Genomic DNA, 17407 nt, shown 5'->3' with positions numbered 1-17407 from the left:
TCTAAAAGTAGAAAGAGGAATTCCGAAAATTTGTTCTTTTCACCGGTGAAAAGAACCGTTTGTTTATTTTCACTGCTGTTATTTCACTGCAGAAATGTCATATTTTATCATTAGGTATAAAAGAAAAGTTAATATTTTTTTATTTAGACATTCCCTGTATGCCATGTCTAGAAATGTATGTGAATTAAATTTATTTTAATGATATTAAATTTCATGGATAAGTTAAATCAGGGCTATTCGTTGGATCTTAGAAACTGTGCTATTTAAATTTATTTTAATGATATTAAATGTCATGGATAAGTTAAATCAGGGCTATTCGTTGGATCTTAGAAACTGTGTTGTTTTTTAAGTCTGATAATTATATAAGCCTTTAGGAATAAAAACTCGGTAAAACATTTTATTTTGTGACTGAACGGAAACTACACAAATTTATTTCTGTTGAATCATATTGATTTTATAGTAGATTCTGCATTTCTTTTTCTTTTCACTATTGGTAACCTGTTTTTTTTTCAAGCAAATTATTAAATTACAAAAAAAAACATTTATCATACAATAACACTTTGTGAGATGTGTGTGATAAAATTAATCAATAAAATTTATTTCAATTTGTGATTGAACGGCAACTACACAAATGTCGGTTGAATTATATTGGTTTCACAGTAGACACGACATTCCTTCTTTTTTCTATTTGTAACCTGAGCTTTTCATTGTTGTTTTTGTAATTTAAATTTTCAATAAAAGGTGTTAACTTATAATTTTATCAACTATTGATGAAACAATTTTATCAATTTCAATAACAACCATATCTATAGCTATTATTTTGTATGATAGTCGAGTAAAATATTTCAATGCGTGTCAATGAATGTTTAATCATGTGTACATGTTTGGTAAATTTATTATAACTGCATGTAGTTACACCAACTAACACACATTATTAAGTATTGTTTCCTTCCATGCTTTGGTGAAAGACTTCAAATCTTAAAGCACAAACACAAGTCAAATAAAAACAAGTCAACATAAAGAGAAAACAAAACACTGGAACACAACTTTAATAATAATTATTATTATATAGTATCTGTTCTTTACCATTATTAATACAGTTTAAATAAGATTTTTAATTGTCTATTAAATGTATATTTCAATATCGTGATGTTACTCTGTTTTGCAGTATATATGGTTGCTGTGAGTCCCACGGGGGACAAGTTGTACATCACTGACTCCTCCCATCACAGGCTCCTCACCCTGGCCAGGGATGGTTCAGTCCTGGCCACCTTCACTGACCCTGCTATTTTAGAGCCACGTGATGTACACGTGACACCTGCAGGACAGGTGCTGGTATGTGGATTCCTGTCACACACTATCATACAGGTGGACGATGAGGGCAGAAAGAAGCTGGCTATTCTTGCTACAGAGGAGGATGGAGTGGTGTACCCACAGTCAGTCTGCTACAACAGACACACTGCCTCCATCCTTGTGGGACTTTTTGAAAACAACAGTATCCTGGTGTTCAAAGTGCAATAGCATAACTCTACATGTATCCTGATTGATGATTCAGATTATTTATTGCCATGGAATTATGCTGTGCATTAAAATATGTTTGTGTCATAATACTACAACAATGTTAGTATTATTACAGATGCATTTTTTTGGAAACAAATAATGTCATTAGTTGATAGAATATAAAGACTTTCTGGGATCATAAGAACTATTATAGAATATATTATATTGCTGCATCTATTACATATTACACTTGTTTTCTTTCTCTTTTACTTAACAAGGTGTCTAGAACTGCTAGACAAATTTTAGTTCAGAATATAATGTCTGTAATTTACATAACATAAATAATATTTTGAATCTAAATATAGGCAGTCATTTATTTTTACATAAATAAAATAATTATTTAAGATTACTGGAAAAAAAAATCCTTGAATTTGAAGCATCATGAATGGTTTTGTTTCCTGCGCTGAAAAAACATTTCTTTTGTAATATTCAATTACATTTCCACATTGCTGTCTAACAAAGGCTTCGATCTGAATTAATATCCAATGAAATTTTGATATTTTATGCAAGTAGACCTAATTGAATAAATGTTCAATCAGCATGACCAATATAAAAAATGCAGCAATACAGGATTTTTTTTATAAAGAACCCGATTTTACAGTGTGAAACTATTTGATAAAGTTTAGATATGTTAAGCAGCTACAGCAGTTTGACACTGTCAAAATAAATTCTTTTTGTGTGTACCCCTTTATATTTAGTTTAGTTTAAACCTATTTATTTAGCTCGATCTCATTGAAAGCCTAAGGCTTATTTTAAACGCTCTTGAGTCCGTTTCATGGCCCTAGAAGCAGTACTTGGTATGTATTGAAAAGATCTTAAGAACGCTCCTACAATAGGGATCGAACCCATGAACTCCCGGTCGCTAGGCAGACACCATATCCACTACGCCAATGCGACTCTTTATATTTGTCAGAGCGTTTATATGTGCAGGCTGTGTTATCATATATAAAAATAAGTATTATATTGCATTCTGTGCACTGGTATATATTATAGCAGGTTGTTGTTCCTTATTGTTCCTTATTGTTCCTAATTTACATTCCAACATATTGAACTACCTATTTGACAAACGCAAGCATTCCGGCTGCAATTGTGGCATCTCTGTAAATGCAATACATTACATCTTGCAGGTTATCAAGGTCAGTGCGCTGTTAGCAAGTTTAAAAGTTCTGTTGACATTATCCCATTTGCTTGACAAGTAACTTCTTTAAAAAAAGATTAATGACTATACAATGCTTATCATACGCTGAATGCAGGAAATTTAGGTTAGACATTCAATTAATCAAAAATTGTGTCACCAGTGCTAGTTTTCCCAGACAAATACCATTCTATTTAGATAAATTTTGTGTGCCTGGAATTCATCTCTATATATGTATATATATATATATATATATATATATATATATATATATATATATATATAGTTTAAGTACATTCACTTTAATTTATTCTGAAAATAATTAGATTTCTGAGGGTTGTAATCTTCTACAAAATTGATTGCTAAAATGAGTCAACTGAAAACAATAATACCTAGAATGAAGATTGTATTTTATACCTGTTTCTTACTCAGTTAAAGCAATTAGTAATGACATTATTATCGTTTGTGCATGTTCTTGTACACTAACGCTTTATGCGTTATCAATGAGTAAACTAATACTAAATGTCTTGAATAATTGTGTATATAAATTATGATAATGTCAACTTTTTCTTTACGTGCTAATATGAAAACATCATATTTTGCCATGTTAGAAAATTCCTTGAGAAAATCCTTCATGAAAAATAATAGATTCTACAGGATTTTTTAACTAGACCTATTACAGATCCGTGATAATGCAGTCAAATTAAATTTAAAAACATGGTGATAATAAAATGTTAATGTTCTAGTAAATATATAAGGCTTTTTTCTTGACAAACAAGAAATTTACAACTTGCGTATCACAACGTCATTTGCAGTTTTGGCATTTCTGCTGTGCTCTATAAAATTTATCAGCGTTTTGCAAAGAACGCTGTAAAATAACGAAAACTTATCACTAAATACAAGAAAATGACTGCCATCTACATGTTTATAATTTATATTGCTTTGTCAACTTGCTATCATAACATTAACTTCATATAATTTTATATACAGTACAGTTCTTTAAATTTTGCCTATTTGAAAAATAAAATGGGGAACTGTGTTTTATTTTTTATAAATCTACATGCTATGGAAAATATACTCATAGTATTTAAACAATATTTCTAGAATGTTCTTCTTCATACATTGAATACCTAAGGACAATGTTCTAATCAGTTCCAATATCTTTATTGTAAAGGTACGTCTGATCTCCCCCTTTTTGTAAAATAATGGAATAAACCATGCAGCGTACTTGATTTGATAGCAATGACAAAAAGAATAGCAATATAAAAAGAGTTTTAGGGATAGTTTTTCAAAACTATACAGTTTAACCAAACGATTCATAGCCATTATCAAAGGGCCATTTTTGGTTTTTTGTGAACCTTGTCATTTAAGTTATTATGTTCCATTCATCATTTTTGTCCTTCATTGAGAACTTCAGTGTGTATTCCCTATTCTCTAAAGGTTTTTTTCCTCCTCTGTCATGGATTTTCCGCCATAATTGCCTTAATATTTAAAAATTAAAAACAACTACATTTGTAAATATCTAATGAATTCAACACTCATAATGACTTAACTTTTGGTTCAAGAATGTAGTCAGGCATATAGGATTTTACGTTGCTACCCATACATGTTTCATATATCATTATTCCAAGATTGCTTAAAATGGAGGAAAAAAATCAAATCTTTGAACAATGAGAAATCATATCGAATTCGAGACGGACATATTATAAATAATAGGGGTTAATGAAATGCTTGTGTCTGTCAACAATGGAGATACTTCTTAGATACAAACAATATTTATAATAAATTTAAACAGTGAATGAATGTCTGATAAAGTTAGTGTTTGTTAATTGGAGTTCAGCCTTCTCTCAAAGAAAAAACATTTAAAATGATTAGTGCTGCAACCATACGCCCAAAACCGTATTGCAATATATTGTCAGTTCAAAAACCCGTATTGCAATATATTGCAATATTTTGCTTACTTGTACCAGAATTATAACTCAACAGATAATCACCAAAAACAACTTAATTACATGAACATAACCTTTGTATTGTATGTTTATTGTGTTGTTAAACAACACTTTTTCCCTTGAAATTGTCTTTAAAGTCAAACTCGGTGTTCGTTTCGTCTGCCATTTTGATAACTATTATGAAAGTCGACAAGAAGAATAATAACCCGAAAAAGAATTGTGGATGTTTAAAAGCCGGTCATGTAACTTATCAGAATGCTGTTACGTAAATCAATTATTGATCATTATTCCTTCTGTTGATAATGACATCAATTTACATTTTTTATTATGTAATTAATTGTGTTTTTTTTCCAATTTCCATAAACTTCATCTGAAATTTTACAGTATGACATGTAAAAGCAGATCGTATCGCAATACAATATGCGGATTGCGTATTGCGCTATATACTTATATATTGTAGCAGCTCTAAAAATGATTATCATTGTAAATGGGTAAGACAAACATGGTTTCATTTATATGTAAGTTTATCTGTGCATAACCAGATTCATATTCATATTCTGCTGTATTATGTGTGTCACTCTGTACTGTAGTAGCATGTAAGTGAAATTGATGATTTTAAAATGTATAAATATTAAAATAAAATTAGTACATTGAACAATAACACTTGAAGTGTGAATGTTGTTCATAGTTGTTGATATTTCCCCCCAAACAGCCAACAAGGTGCTCAAATACAACTCCAAATCCGTGATAATCTGCTATTTTTTCCCCAATAAAAAGGTGAGGCTTTACCCCCTCCAAGTACAAAAACAACAACAACCTGGACCATGAGAGCACTAAACAGCCAATTAACAGACCAACAAAGAGTTGTTTAAAGTAAAACAAGCTCACTCCTATATACCCCCGTAAACTTCGTTTGTGGGGGTATAAAAAAAAAAGGGTAAAGCAGGAATTTTTTTTCAATTTCTACCATTCTGATTAATACGTTTGCAACTCAAATAAGAATTATATTTACCAAAACTGCTGTCAGATTTGACATGTCTGTCTACAATCCTTATGAGTAATTTTACAAATTGTCATGGTCACATGAAATATCAATGCCACATTTATTTGTCGTCCCATGCAGTCAGCACAAGCTAATCTTGGACGAAACTTTCGCATCATGTCCAATTTTCACAGAGCCATCATTATTTTATTCCGGTCTTATAGATAGATCAGTCCGCGCCACACGTTAACATCCAAGGACAAACATGAAATTTCAATGTAATCATGAGAAATGTCAAGGACATACCTGTGCCACCGTTCTTGTCGACCTGTTGTATGTCCACATTGTGTTTGAGGAAGTTCTCCAACACTTGGTCCGCCCCCTTGCCCGCTGCCCACATGAACGCAGTCCTGCCCTCCACGTCTGCTTCGTCTGTCACATTGGCGCGAGACAGAAACACTTCAACAGTCTCCTGAATCGGATTTAATTGATGTGTTTTTCATGTGCGTACAAAAATGATGTTTCCAAGCATGGCTTCTTGCTCCTGATGATCTGCAAATAAAATAATGTATGATCTTACCTTTACAACGGCATCTTTTCTGATCTCAAAAAATGTATTTTTTAACAAGAGCTGTCAGAGGACAGCGCGCTCAACTATTCGAGTGCTTGACAGTACAACGTAAGCCATCATGGGGAAATTGTTCATATTCAATAATTTATTATTATTTATTAGACAATCTTTCAAAAATAAAAAATAAAAAATATAAACAAAATTGGGGGGGGGGTTGAAAGGGGGTATAATGTGGGGTGTGGTCATTTATTAGACGATCTTTCAAAAATTAAAAAAGGAGAAAAAAAATTTGGGTGGGGGGGTAGGGGGGGATGAGAGGGGGGTATAATACGGGATGGGGTGGGTGGGGTAATTTATTAGATGATGTTAAAAAAAAATGCTTGATACAGTGGTCTGCTCTTGTTTATAGGTTAGGGTCATGTTGGTTAACAAGTATACAAATATAAAAGCAATATGTCAAAGGATATAGGAAATATTTGGGGTATTACGCAAAGTTTAACATAGATTTATCAATAATATGCATATTCTAAGTATAAAAGGGGCAATATTCTGTCAAAATGCATGATACAGTTGTCTGCTCTTGTTTATAGTTTGGGGTCATGATGGTTAACAAGTATGCAAAATATGAAAGCAATATGTCAAGGGACATTGAAAATATTTGGGGTAGTACGCAAACTTTAACATTTGCTGCATATTCTAAGAGGAAAAGGGGCCATAATAATGAAAAAAATGCTTGATAGAGTTGTCTGCTCTTGTTTATAGGTTGGGGTCATGTTGGTAAACAAGTATGCAAAATATGAAAGCAATATATCAAGGGACAATGAAAATAATTGGGGTAGTACGAAAACTTTAACATTTGCACGCTAACGGAAACGCCGGGGTGAGTAGGATAGCTCCACTATATATATTTTATATATAATAGTCGTGCTTAAAATAACAGCGAACGATTCACTATTTAAGGCTAGATTAAAGCTTTTGCCTATGACAGGACACCTCCACGGTCTCCTGATTGAGTAAACTGGGCTTAATGAATGTGCATTAAGTTTCATCCAATTAGGGACAACACTTTCCACCTAGAAAGTTTTTGTGTTCAGAACAGACATGAACACTTCCACAGTCCCCTGAATGAGATACCCTTGTTGAATTAACTTAAGCTTTTAACTCAACTTGGAATGGGATACGCTTGCTCACTTAACTAAAGAGTCCCCACATGCTTATCAGGGATATGATTATTATCGTAACTAAAGCTGTTACAGTGTTTTTTTGGTCAAATTTGGGGCCGTTATTAGGCCCCATTTCCAATCTCAAATAGAATTCTTTCCTAAATGACTGCCAACAATTCCCAATTAAAGGTGCAGAAAATAAGCTTTTGGAACAAAATACATAAAACTTTCCTTCATTTTGGTAATTTTTCGGACAGCCATTGGCACTTTTTACCTTCCATTGGGAAAGTGCCTTTCAGGGGAACTTTATAAAGAAGGTACAAACTGCTGGATATGCTTGTTAACTTCACTAAAGCTGTTAGTCACAAGAGAATTCAAGAGAATATGATTAAGCATATATGGATCATTAGAGAAGAACACAGTGTCTTGCACATCTGCACTTACACATGTAATGAGGACATTTTTGAAGTTTCAATTGTATTGCTTGACAAATGGGAAAGTAGTTCATTTCACAAAACAATAATAGAGCTGTGCTCTGCGAAAACGGGGTTAAACGCATGTGAGTAAAGTGTCATCCCAGATTAGCCAGTGCAGTCTGCACAAGCTTATCAGGGAAAACACTGTCCACCTACACTGAATTTTAGTTGAGAAGGGACTTCCCTTAATCGAAAATAAAACATAAAATGTGAATGATTTGTCCCTGATTAGCTTGTGTGCACTGCACAGGCTAATCTGGGACAAAACTTTACACATATGAATTAAGCCCAGTTTTCCCAGAGCAACGTATGTTTGCATACACTAGCCAAGTGGGTAATTTCAAAACATCAGTGTAATAAATTCACATTTACATTTTTTATAAAAAATACATAATAATAATTATATATTACCATTTGTAAATTCAATTCATGTTTAAAGAAAACTCTGATTTATAAGTGAGCCACTCACTTCAAAGTTGTTTTGCGCTGCGTAGTGTAAAGGTGTGGCCCCGTTCTGGTCTGAACTCGAGAACTCCGCCTTGTTGTCCAGAAGCAGTGATACGATCTTTGAATGACCTAATAACGGATTTCAAGACTATTTTGAAAGTAAAAAAACTCTAGGACAACTGAGCTTTATGTAGGTGCATAAAGTATTTTATCCTATTACCAGATGAAAATCGATAGTATAACAACGATCGTATAAACTTAAGCTTTATACTATCGATATTTTTAGACTATGGTTTTCCGATCTCTTTTTAAAGAACACTATATGGTTCAATGTGACGTCATAGCAAACGATGACGTTGAAGTGAACAAACACTTCGGAGATAACTTGGGAAACCAGCGCTGTTTCTTTGAATTTTAAAGTATTTTTACTCTTTTTGAACGATAAACGACCACAAAATAATAGGATAAATAGAATATTATGTGAGTGTGGGATAGAAATCAAGTTAATCATGCTCGGCTTAAAACTGTGTAGCGCTCAGCAAGCCTCGCACTACATCTTTCTCAGCCTCGCATGATAAACTTGATCTTTATCCGACACTCACATAATATTCTCTATGTCTCATAGATTAACCTATGCAGTTATGGAATTAACTTAGCAAAATTCCTGTTAATGCAAAAAGTGTCTCGTCCCTGATGAGCATGTTGGGTCTGCACGGACTAATCTGGAACAACACTTAACGCATATGCATTTAGCCCCATTTACCCATAGCTAGGCAATAGGTACAATAGTTGGTTTTACAATCTCAAACAGTGTTAGTTTTTTATTCTTTGTGGGGCTTATTGGATTTGTTTAATTGCAAAGAATGAAAATGAGCTTCGCTGTGCGAAAACCACGCTTATTTGGGAGTTCACTTTCAATTGGATTTTCCTTTAGAAAAGACTTCCTTTAAACAAAAATTACAATTAAAGTGAAAAAAGTATTGTCCTTTGCAGACTGCACAGGCTAATCTGGGAGGACCCTTTATGCACATGAAAACCCTAGCAGTACTACACACATTATCAGGGGTGTGATTGAGCTGAAGTCTGAGGGGAGGAAAATTCTGTGAAAATTCTGTATACTGACTTTCACTAGGCGAATCACATGCATAACGCAATTATAAACCTTAAAACAGACGTTTAAATAGAAAATATCTTTAACTATAATCTAACAAATTCACCGAACACAAACAAGAGGCAGTAACTCACCAAGTACAGCAGCCCAGTGTAGAGGGGTCCTGAACATGTTGTCCAGGGCAGAAACATTGCAGTTGTCAACAGCAACCTGAAAGCAATTTGTGTACCAATTGATGTAATTACAATGTTGCCCTTTGATAGAAAAGTCCTACAGCTATTCCCATCAATTAAAATAGTATGGCTTTTAAAGATACACAATTCAATTAAGAATGTAAGGAATCTCTGATGGAAGAGTGCCAAATATCTGAGTCAATCTCTTAGGTATTAAAATCTAGAGCAAAAGAGGATATTTGTTCATGTTAGTGTAAGATTGTTTGTTATTTCACGAGTGATCATAGAAAATATATTTCCACGAGTGGCGCAGCTACGAGTCAAAATATTATTTATCTATGATCACGAGTGAAATTACAACCGATCTTACACTGACATGAACACATTTTCTGATCCTTTTATGCTCCTTTTTCATGAAAATAAATAACAGCTGTTTCCCTTTCGCTGAAAATTTACCCCTTCTCCTGTGGCGTGCCTCAATACAGTTCAAATCACAAAATGACGTTATAAGTGTGACGAAATGACGTCATTATACCAGCGAAATTCTCCAGTTAAACTCTTTTAAAATCTAAATAAATGGTAAAAAAGCATAAAATATAAAGAAAATATGTTGGATTCGGTGGAATGTAGATTTTAATTCACTCGTGATCATAGAAAAAGTATACATAATTATTATGATAATCTAAAAATAGAAAAGGGAGTTCCAAAAATGTGTTCTTCTCACTGGTGAAAAGAACAATGTATTTATTTTCACTGCTTTTATTTTACTGTAGAAATGTCATATTTTATCATAAGGTTTAAAAGCAAAGATGTTATTCTGATTGGATACTTTGACCTGTTGTTTTTTATCTTCATATGAACCCACAAATAAAAAAAATATTCAAATAGTTGCCGAATGACATCAATATTTTTCTAAAATTGCATAGATGTTGCTTATAATTTGTCATTAGTGATCATATCTCATTAATTTTCATTTATTATTATTAGTCTATTATATTTGCAATTACCAAGCTGACTGTAACAAATTAACTCATAATTTGAAGCAATCATAAAAAAAATCAATAAAGCCATGTTGTTTTTTTACCCTTTCAACATGTTGCATCTGTGGCATAGTGACATCTGTTTAAGCCAGTAAAAAATTATCATTTAAACACACGTCTTTGTTTATTGGTCATGGTGTCAACAATGGCTGTTGTTGGTTGCTGAATACAGTGCGTTGTTTAACATTGCTGAGACATGTTGAAAACAGGACAAGTGGACAGTACTTTGGTCACTTAATACAGTTAGATGTTTAAAACAAGCGAGCCATGTCCTGGGAAGACTAGGCTTCAAGCATGTGCGTAATGTGTTGCTCCAGATTAGGCGGAAAGTGGCATACCTGTGCTGGACCCAGGTTGGGCACATGTATTAAGTCAAGTTTTCCTAGAACAAGGTTTAAAAGGTTGTAAGCATAGGTTGGTACTGTACTCACCAGTGCTTTTACGACAGCCTCGTTACCATCGGCAACCACTAAATGTAGGGCAGTTCTTCCCTCATAATCCTGCCAGTTTATAACACTCGGAGTCGTGTCCTACAAAATAAAGTATCAGAAAAATAGTATGAGGTTTGATCTGGGAAAACTCGTTCAATAGAAACAAGTTCAATAAATTGAAGTAATTTGTATAAATATGCAAAATTGTCACTCTGAGAAAAAAGGACTTAATGCATGTGGGTTAAGTGCCATCCCAGAATAGCCTGTGCAGTCCGCACAGGCTTATCATGGGACGACACTTTCTGATTTTATGGAATTTTGTGTTTTTTAAGTCCAGTCCAGGCAGAAAGTGTTGTCCCTGATTAGCCTGTGCAGACTGAGCACGCTAATATGGGATGAAACTTTACACAATGTGCTAAATACATGTAGTTTTATTTCAAAGCCATTCTACTTGATAATACTCATAACAGAAACGTGTGTTGTTTTTTTTAATATATTTATATGACAAGTTGACTTTAGCCTTAAATCATGAGTTTTATTTTATTTTACCCTATTTGGAATTTAACAAAGTCTGACTCTTTTGAATTTGTGTCACAGACATATTTGCATATTAAAAACCAAATTGGAGGAACTTAAGTTTGAATGACTAAACATAACCTAACCAAATAATGCCATTTTTTATTTTTACATCATGTAAATAAGCAGAAAACACTGTTTCCTCTGACTTACAAATACCATCTTTTAACAACTTTCAATGACAGTTAACATAATGAGCCACAGTTACCAAAATGAGCCACAGTTACCAACAACAGCTCCGCAATCGGAAAACTAGTGACCCCAATTTCAATAGGGGTCATCTACTGTCTAAGGCCATGTTAAGGTAGCACACCCGTAATGGGCACCTTTCCAAATATATTCTTATTTACTATTTTCTTAATCAGCATCGTTTCACTGAACTACATGCACATTTTTAGGTAGGCTTTCCATGCTTTTTAAAAACATATACTGATTTTTTCAAAACCACCCCCACGTTCGGCTTTTTCCAGTTTATTTGCACCCCTGGGGTATATGAAGTTCCATTATTCATCCATATTTCCAAACATGGGCATGCAGTTGGTGTGTACAGATGCAGTAAAGGTGTTTAAAGTTTAATCACGATGAAATAAGTATTCTTTTACAGATATTTATTTTTTATAACTTGTTATCTATGGAAGAGCGCCGTGAAATGTAAGTGGTTTCAGCCAAGTAGAAATTGGGTTGGTTAAAAACAAAGTGTCATAAAATTCAAAATAGTACCATTTAAGTAATATTCTGAACTTAGTTTTTATAGATACACTATATACAGCAAAATACCAAGAAATAGACAGATTTACCATTTACGTTTTGAAATAAAAATAAACATGCAACATGCATGATTCGTATTTTCAGCAGTAAATCACCCAATTTAGCCATAATGTTGTTTTAATTTTAAAAATTGAAAAATGTGCATAAAAATTGCAACATATTTAACTATAAACATAGCTTATATGCTATTTTAAATCAAATTATGTTATAAAAGAAATAAAACGCGTCGCAAAACGTATGCGATGTCGGAAGGATTCGAACCTGCGCGGGAAGATTTCAAAAGATTTCTAGTCTATCACCTTAACCACTCGGCCACAACAAATTGAATATCCATAAGTACACAGGTAAAAAGGCTGTTCTATCTTATAAGAAATCGCAGGAAATCATTACCGGTCCGCTACCTTAAGTATCAAGCCAATAGTTCAATTCGTTGACAAGTTATTGACTGGAAACCAACTGGTCTACCGATAGACAAGACCAACGACAGACAGACTGATGACAGACAGACCGACAGACATCCAGCACAGCAATGTAACCCCTCTTCTTTGAAGGGCGGCATAAAAATTAGCATCAATTTCCAAAATGAGCTACTGTCACCAAAAATAAGCCACAGTTACCAAAATGAGCCACAGCTCCAAAATCAGGCACAGATACCAAAATGAGCCACTTTAACAAAAATGAGCCAGAGTTACCAAAATAACCCACAGTTCTAAAATGAGCCACATATACCAAAATGAGCTACAGTAACAAAAAATGAGCCACAGTTACCAAAAATGAGCAACAGTTAACAAAATAACCCAGTTACCAAAATGAGCCACAGTTACCAAAACAAGCAACAGTAACCAAAAATTAGCCACATTTACCAAAATAACCCACAATTACCTATAAATGAGCCACAGTAACCAAAAATTAGAAACAGTTACCAAAATGAGCCACAGCTACCAAAATGTGCCACAGTTACCAAAATGAGCCAATGTTACGAAATAAATAACAGTTACCAAAATGAGCCTGACGCAGTTGACAGCCTCCGCATCTCTACTACTTGCTGCCCAATGGAGTGGCGTTTTTCCCTCAATGTCGGGGATGCCTATGTTCGAGTCCTGAGATGAAAAAGAGAAAACGCTGAGCTTTTATCAGAGTATAAAATATTAAAATTGTTACAAATGTATACATTTTTTGACCACACATACATATTGGAAAAATGGTTAGAACTTAAGTTCTGCAACATTATCAAGAGTGTTTTACAGATCTTTTATTACAAATGGATAACACTCCTACAGTATTGTTGAAAAAACATAATTCATACATTGAAGGAACATAATTCATACATTGATTATCAAAAAACATTAGCCTGCCCTCTGTTCAAAATCCTAAATATCCTAAACATCATGTACATGTACTTTGAATGAAATTGCTTAACCAAGTATTTTCATCAAAATTTTCATTTAAAATTGGACGTGCCCTGAACATGACTGCGTATACAACAAACCATTGTTCGGGTTTATTGTTTATCTTTCATGTTCAGTTACTATATTTTCTGATAAGCCAAAAAGAAGTATAAATTCTACCCTCTTTTAATTAACGTTACCTAATATTCTCACATTATCAACCGTACAAGATTAAACCAATCCTATAGGCTACACAATTATAAACCCTTTACTATTCAGATACGCACTTTGACGCGTTTGTAGTCCCTTAGAATATATAAATGGGCCGTGCTCTGTTAAAAAGGGGTTTAATGCATGTGCATAAAGTGTTGTCACAGATTGCTGACTGCACAAGCTAATCTGGGACAACATTTTACGCACATGCATTAAACCCCCTTTTCACAGAGTGCTGTTCAATTTACTTTAAGATCTTTCTGACAAGATTTACATTTCAAAGCTTTCATTTCCAGCTCTTAGATACTTATGAGCATCACACAACATTATAACTGAACAGACTGCCAGTTACTCGCAGGCTGTTCTTATCAGGGGTGTGATTGAGGCAAAGTCAGAGGGGAGGAAATCTCTGTTGACTTATTTTGACTACACGAATGGCGAGCATAACGCAATGACAAACATAAAAACAGACATTAAAATAAACAACTTTTTGAACTTCATAACAATATTTCTTTATAAAAACCTTTTAAACTTCACATTTAACATACTGAGGATGCAAAGTAAACAGTTAAGTAAGTATTTATTGTGATCAATAGCAGCAGTTTTTCAATGTATTGAATGACAGTTAATAGACTCAATATAAACAAACACACTTGAGTGTTCTTCTGGTGTTAATGATGTATTAACTGAGTTAAATTAATATATTTAATTTGTTTACCTTTGAATATCTTGCATTTCACATCTTCACTCAGTTCAAAGCTATTTCTGTTAACTGAACAGCGTGACAAACATAATAAAGCAGAATATGCATATGAATCTGATTATACACAGACCCGCTGACATATAAAAATCAAATCATGTTTGTCTATTTCCATGTTCGAACGATAATCTCTAAATTGTTTTACTTCGCGAGTAGACTACACTCCAATTTGCAAACACCGGTTTCCGTGACAAAAATTTAGTGGGCACATTTCTTAACAAAATATGTGTTGCTTGTATCTAAAACGTAGTCTTTTTTTTGACAAACACATTTCATTTTATTCCTATCAGACTAGGTGATGTCAGTCGTTTATTCGATTGCTATTTGTTATTTCAATAATCTTAATTTTCTCTTCACAACGGCGCCATTTGCAAACAAATCACAGAGCGCATTTTAAGAACACGATTTTAATTGGAAGATTGGGAAAAGACAGCCAATTATATGGCTCGTTTTAAAAATGCTTAGGCAGAATCTACCAGTGTAAAATGCGGAGAGATTTCGCGGGCCGCGGATATTTCTGGCCGCTTATGAAATACGTCCGCGGAATCGGTGGTAGCCCCTCTCCCCCACATTTTTTAAAACGAATTTACGCAAATCTCAGAAGTGACATCCGGGACAACCCGATCCGGGGAAATCCGCGGATCCGCGGAAAAATCACACCTCTGCTTATGCTGGTTGAACAAATCAAATTTCACTTTGCTTTTAAGCGGGAAAGCGTTAAAAAACGTGTTGACATAGGTAGACTAGTGTTTCTCACAAACCTGCTTGATCAGCATTTTCACGTGTTCTAAATTCCCATAGGATGCAGCCCAGTGTAATGCTGTCCTCTGAAAAAATACAAACAAAATGCAACTGAGCCATTCTTTTTAATTGTATATTGAAAGGTACAATCTACGCTAGAGCCAGATAGAAGATGTTATGTCCAGTGCTCCAGCTAGGAAATGAAAAGGGCAGGGTGCTATTTTGTCCAAAGGGAACTGTTATGCACAAGGTCATATTATCCATATGGCATATTTTCAATACCACATAAGTTATATATTTCAATCAAAATCAGCCTTGTTCTGGGAAAATAGTGCTTAATGCATGGGAGTAGTGTTACACAGACTTATCATGGATGGCATTTTCAGCTTACACTGAATTTTTTTTAATAACATACTTCCTTCAAATAAAGCAAGAGATTTGTTTGTCAGACATACAATGCCCCCTAATGCGCCGCTTTGATTTAATTTTTTTGAACATTGACCTTAAAGGATGACCTTGACCTTCCACCACTAAAAATGTGCAGCTCCATGAGATACACATGCATGCCAAATATCAAGTTGCTAGGTTCAATATTGCAAAAGTTATGAAGAAGGTTAAAGTGTTGGTTAAAGTTTTGGGACACACGGACACATACAATGACAGACAGGCCAAAAACAATATACAACCGATCTTTCGATCCCGGGGCATAAAAATCCATGAAAGCAAAAAGTGTTATCCCTGATTATTAGCCTGTGTGAACTGGTGCAACACTCAACGCACATGCATTAAGCCCCGTTTTATCAGAGTGAGGCTCAAATGGAACAGAGGCCTTCTTTTTCATCTAATATTGAAGCATACAAAATTCATCAGAGTCACAGATAAGATGTACAATTATATTTATTTTCAATAAATGTTGAATACTTGGAGTCAAATGACTCGGTGCATGAAAATCGCAGGGGTCAGAATAAGATTCCGTGGGTCAAATGTTTGATATATATCGAATATTATGCTAGTTAATTGTTCCAAGAGTTTGTATCACTCGAGTGGCTTGTGTGATGACGTATCACATGAGAGGCGGAGCCTCGCGTGTGATGCGAAATAGCACAAGCCACGAGAGTGATACAAACTTTTGGAACAATTGACTAGCGTAATATTCCTTTTATTATATACAACAACTAACGAAAACAGTTAACAATTGTATTTTTAACTTTAACAAAACTTACAAAACAATGACTAATGGTTAAACGGTATGCCATAGTTTATTTAAGACGCATATGAATACAGTTTATGTAAATTAACGTGTTAACATTCGAACCGGGAAAGCACAGGTTTCCGATACGCTGACCTCATGCCATCATTAATCCGATGTTTATAACAAAAACGTTGAAACTATATGCAATTCCACTTCTATCTTCCATGTCTTTATCGAAACTTAGTTTAAACCACACTATTTTATTGTATTCCTATCGAAATATACATTTATGCATGATAAACACACACTCGAAAATACGTTTAGAATTCGTTCTAAGTTTTTGACAAATAGTTTACTGTTTAAAAGACCACGTCCGACATGTCCTTAAATTCCAGAGAGTTTAGATCAAGCCATTGTGTTTCGTCGCAGAAATGACGTCACACGATGTACTACGTAATATATTTCGTAATACATGTATTAAATATTTCTATTTTCAGTGCGCGTAATGTGATGTCATTGATTGGGTCGAAGTAGTCCGGCTAGTATGGTAATACGGTATTGGAAACAGCAAGTAGCGTAATACAGGATTTTTTATTTCAACAATTGATACAACCTGTATTTGGAAAAAGCATTAAACAGGTAAAGAGTAAAAATAGTTATCGTTTAGCATACTAGTAAATTCTCTACAAATGTATTTTAGTATACATGCTAGTGAAATACTATGCAATTTT

At 33.9% G+C, this 17407-nt stretch overlaps 2 protein-coding genes across 2 annotated transcripts in view; one reads left to right on the top strand and one right to left on the bottom strand.

Moving 5' to 3' along the window:
• The window catches only part of LOC127847295 (uncharacterized), a 248008-nt gene extending 246345 nt beyond the window's left edge, over positions 1-1663 (top strand). Inside the window, exon 5 of the mRNA XM_052379131.1 lies at positions 1369-1663. Within this exon, the coding sequence (XP_052235091.1) occupies positions 1369-1521 (153 nt within the window). The 3' untranslated portion in view covers positions 1522-1663. The remainder of the gene's footprint in view (positions 1-1368) is intronic.
• Positions 1-17407, bottom strand: part of LOC127847286 (inversin-like) — a 358521-nt gene that overhangs the window by 78826 nt on the left and 262288 nt on the right.

This window comes from Dreissena polymorpha, chromosome 10 (assembly GCF_020536995.1).
Source record: "Dreissena polymorpha isolate Duluth1 chromosome 10, UMN_Dpol_1.0, whole genome shotgun sequence".
NCBI classification, from domain to species: domain Eukaryota; kingdom Metazoa; phylum Mollusca; class Bivalvia; order Myida; family Dreissenidae; genus Dreissena; species Dreissena polymorpha.
Note: the sequence above shows the minus strand (reverse complement) of the source record. Positions and strands in the feature narration are given on the sequence as shown.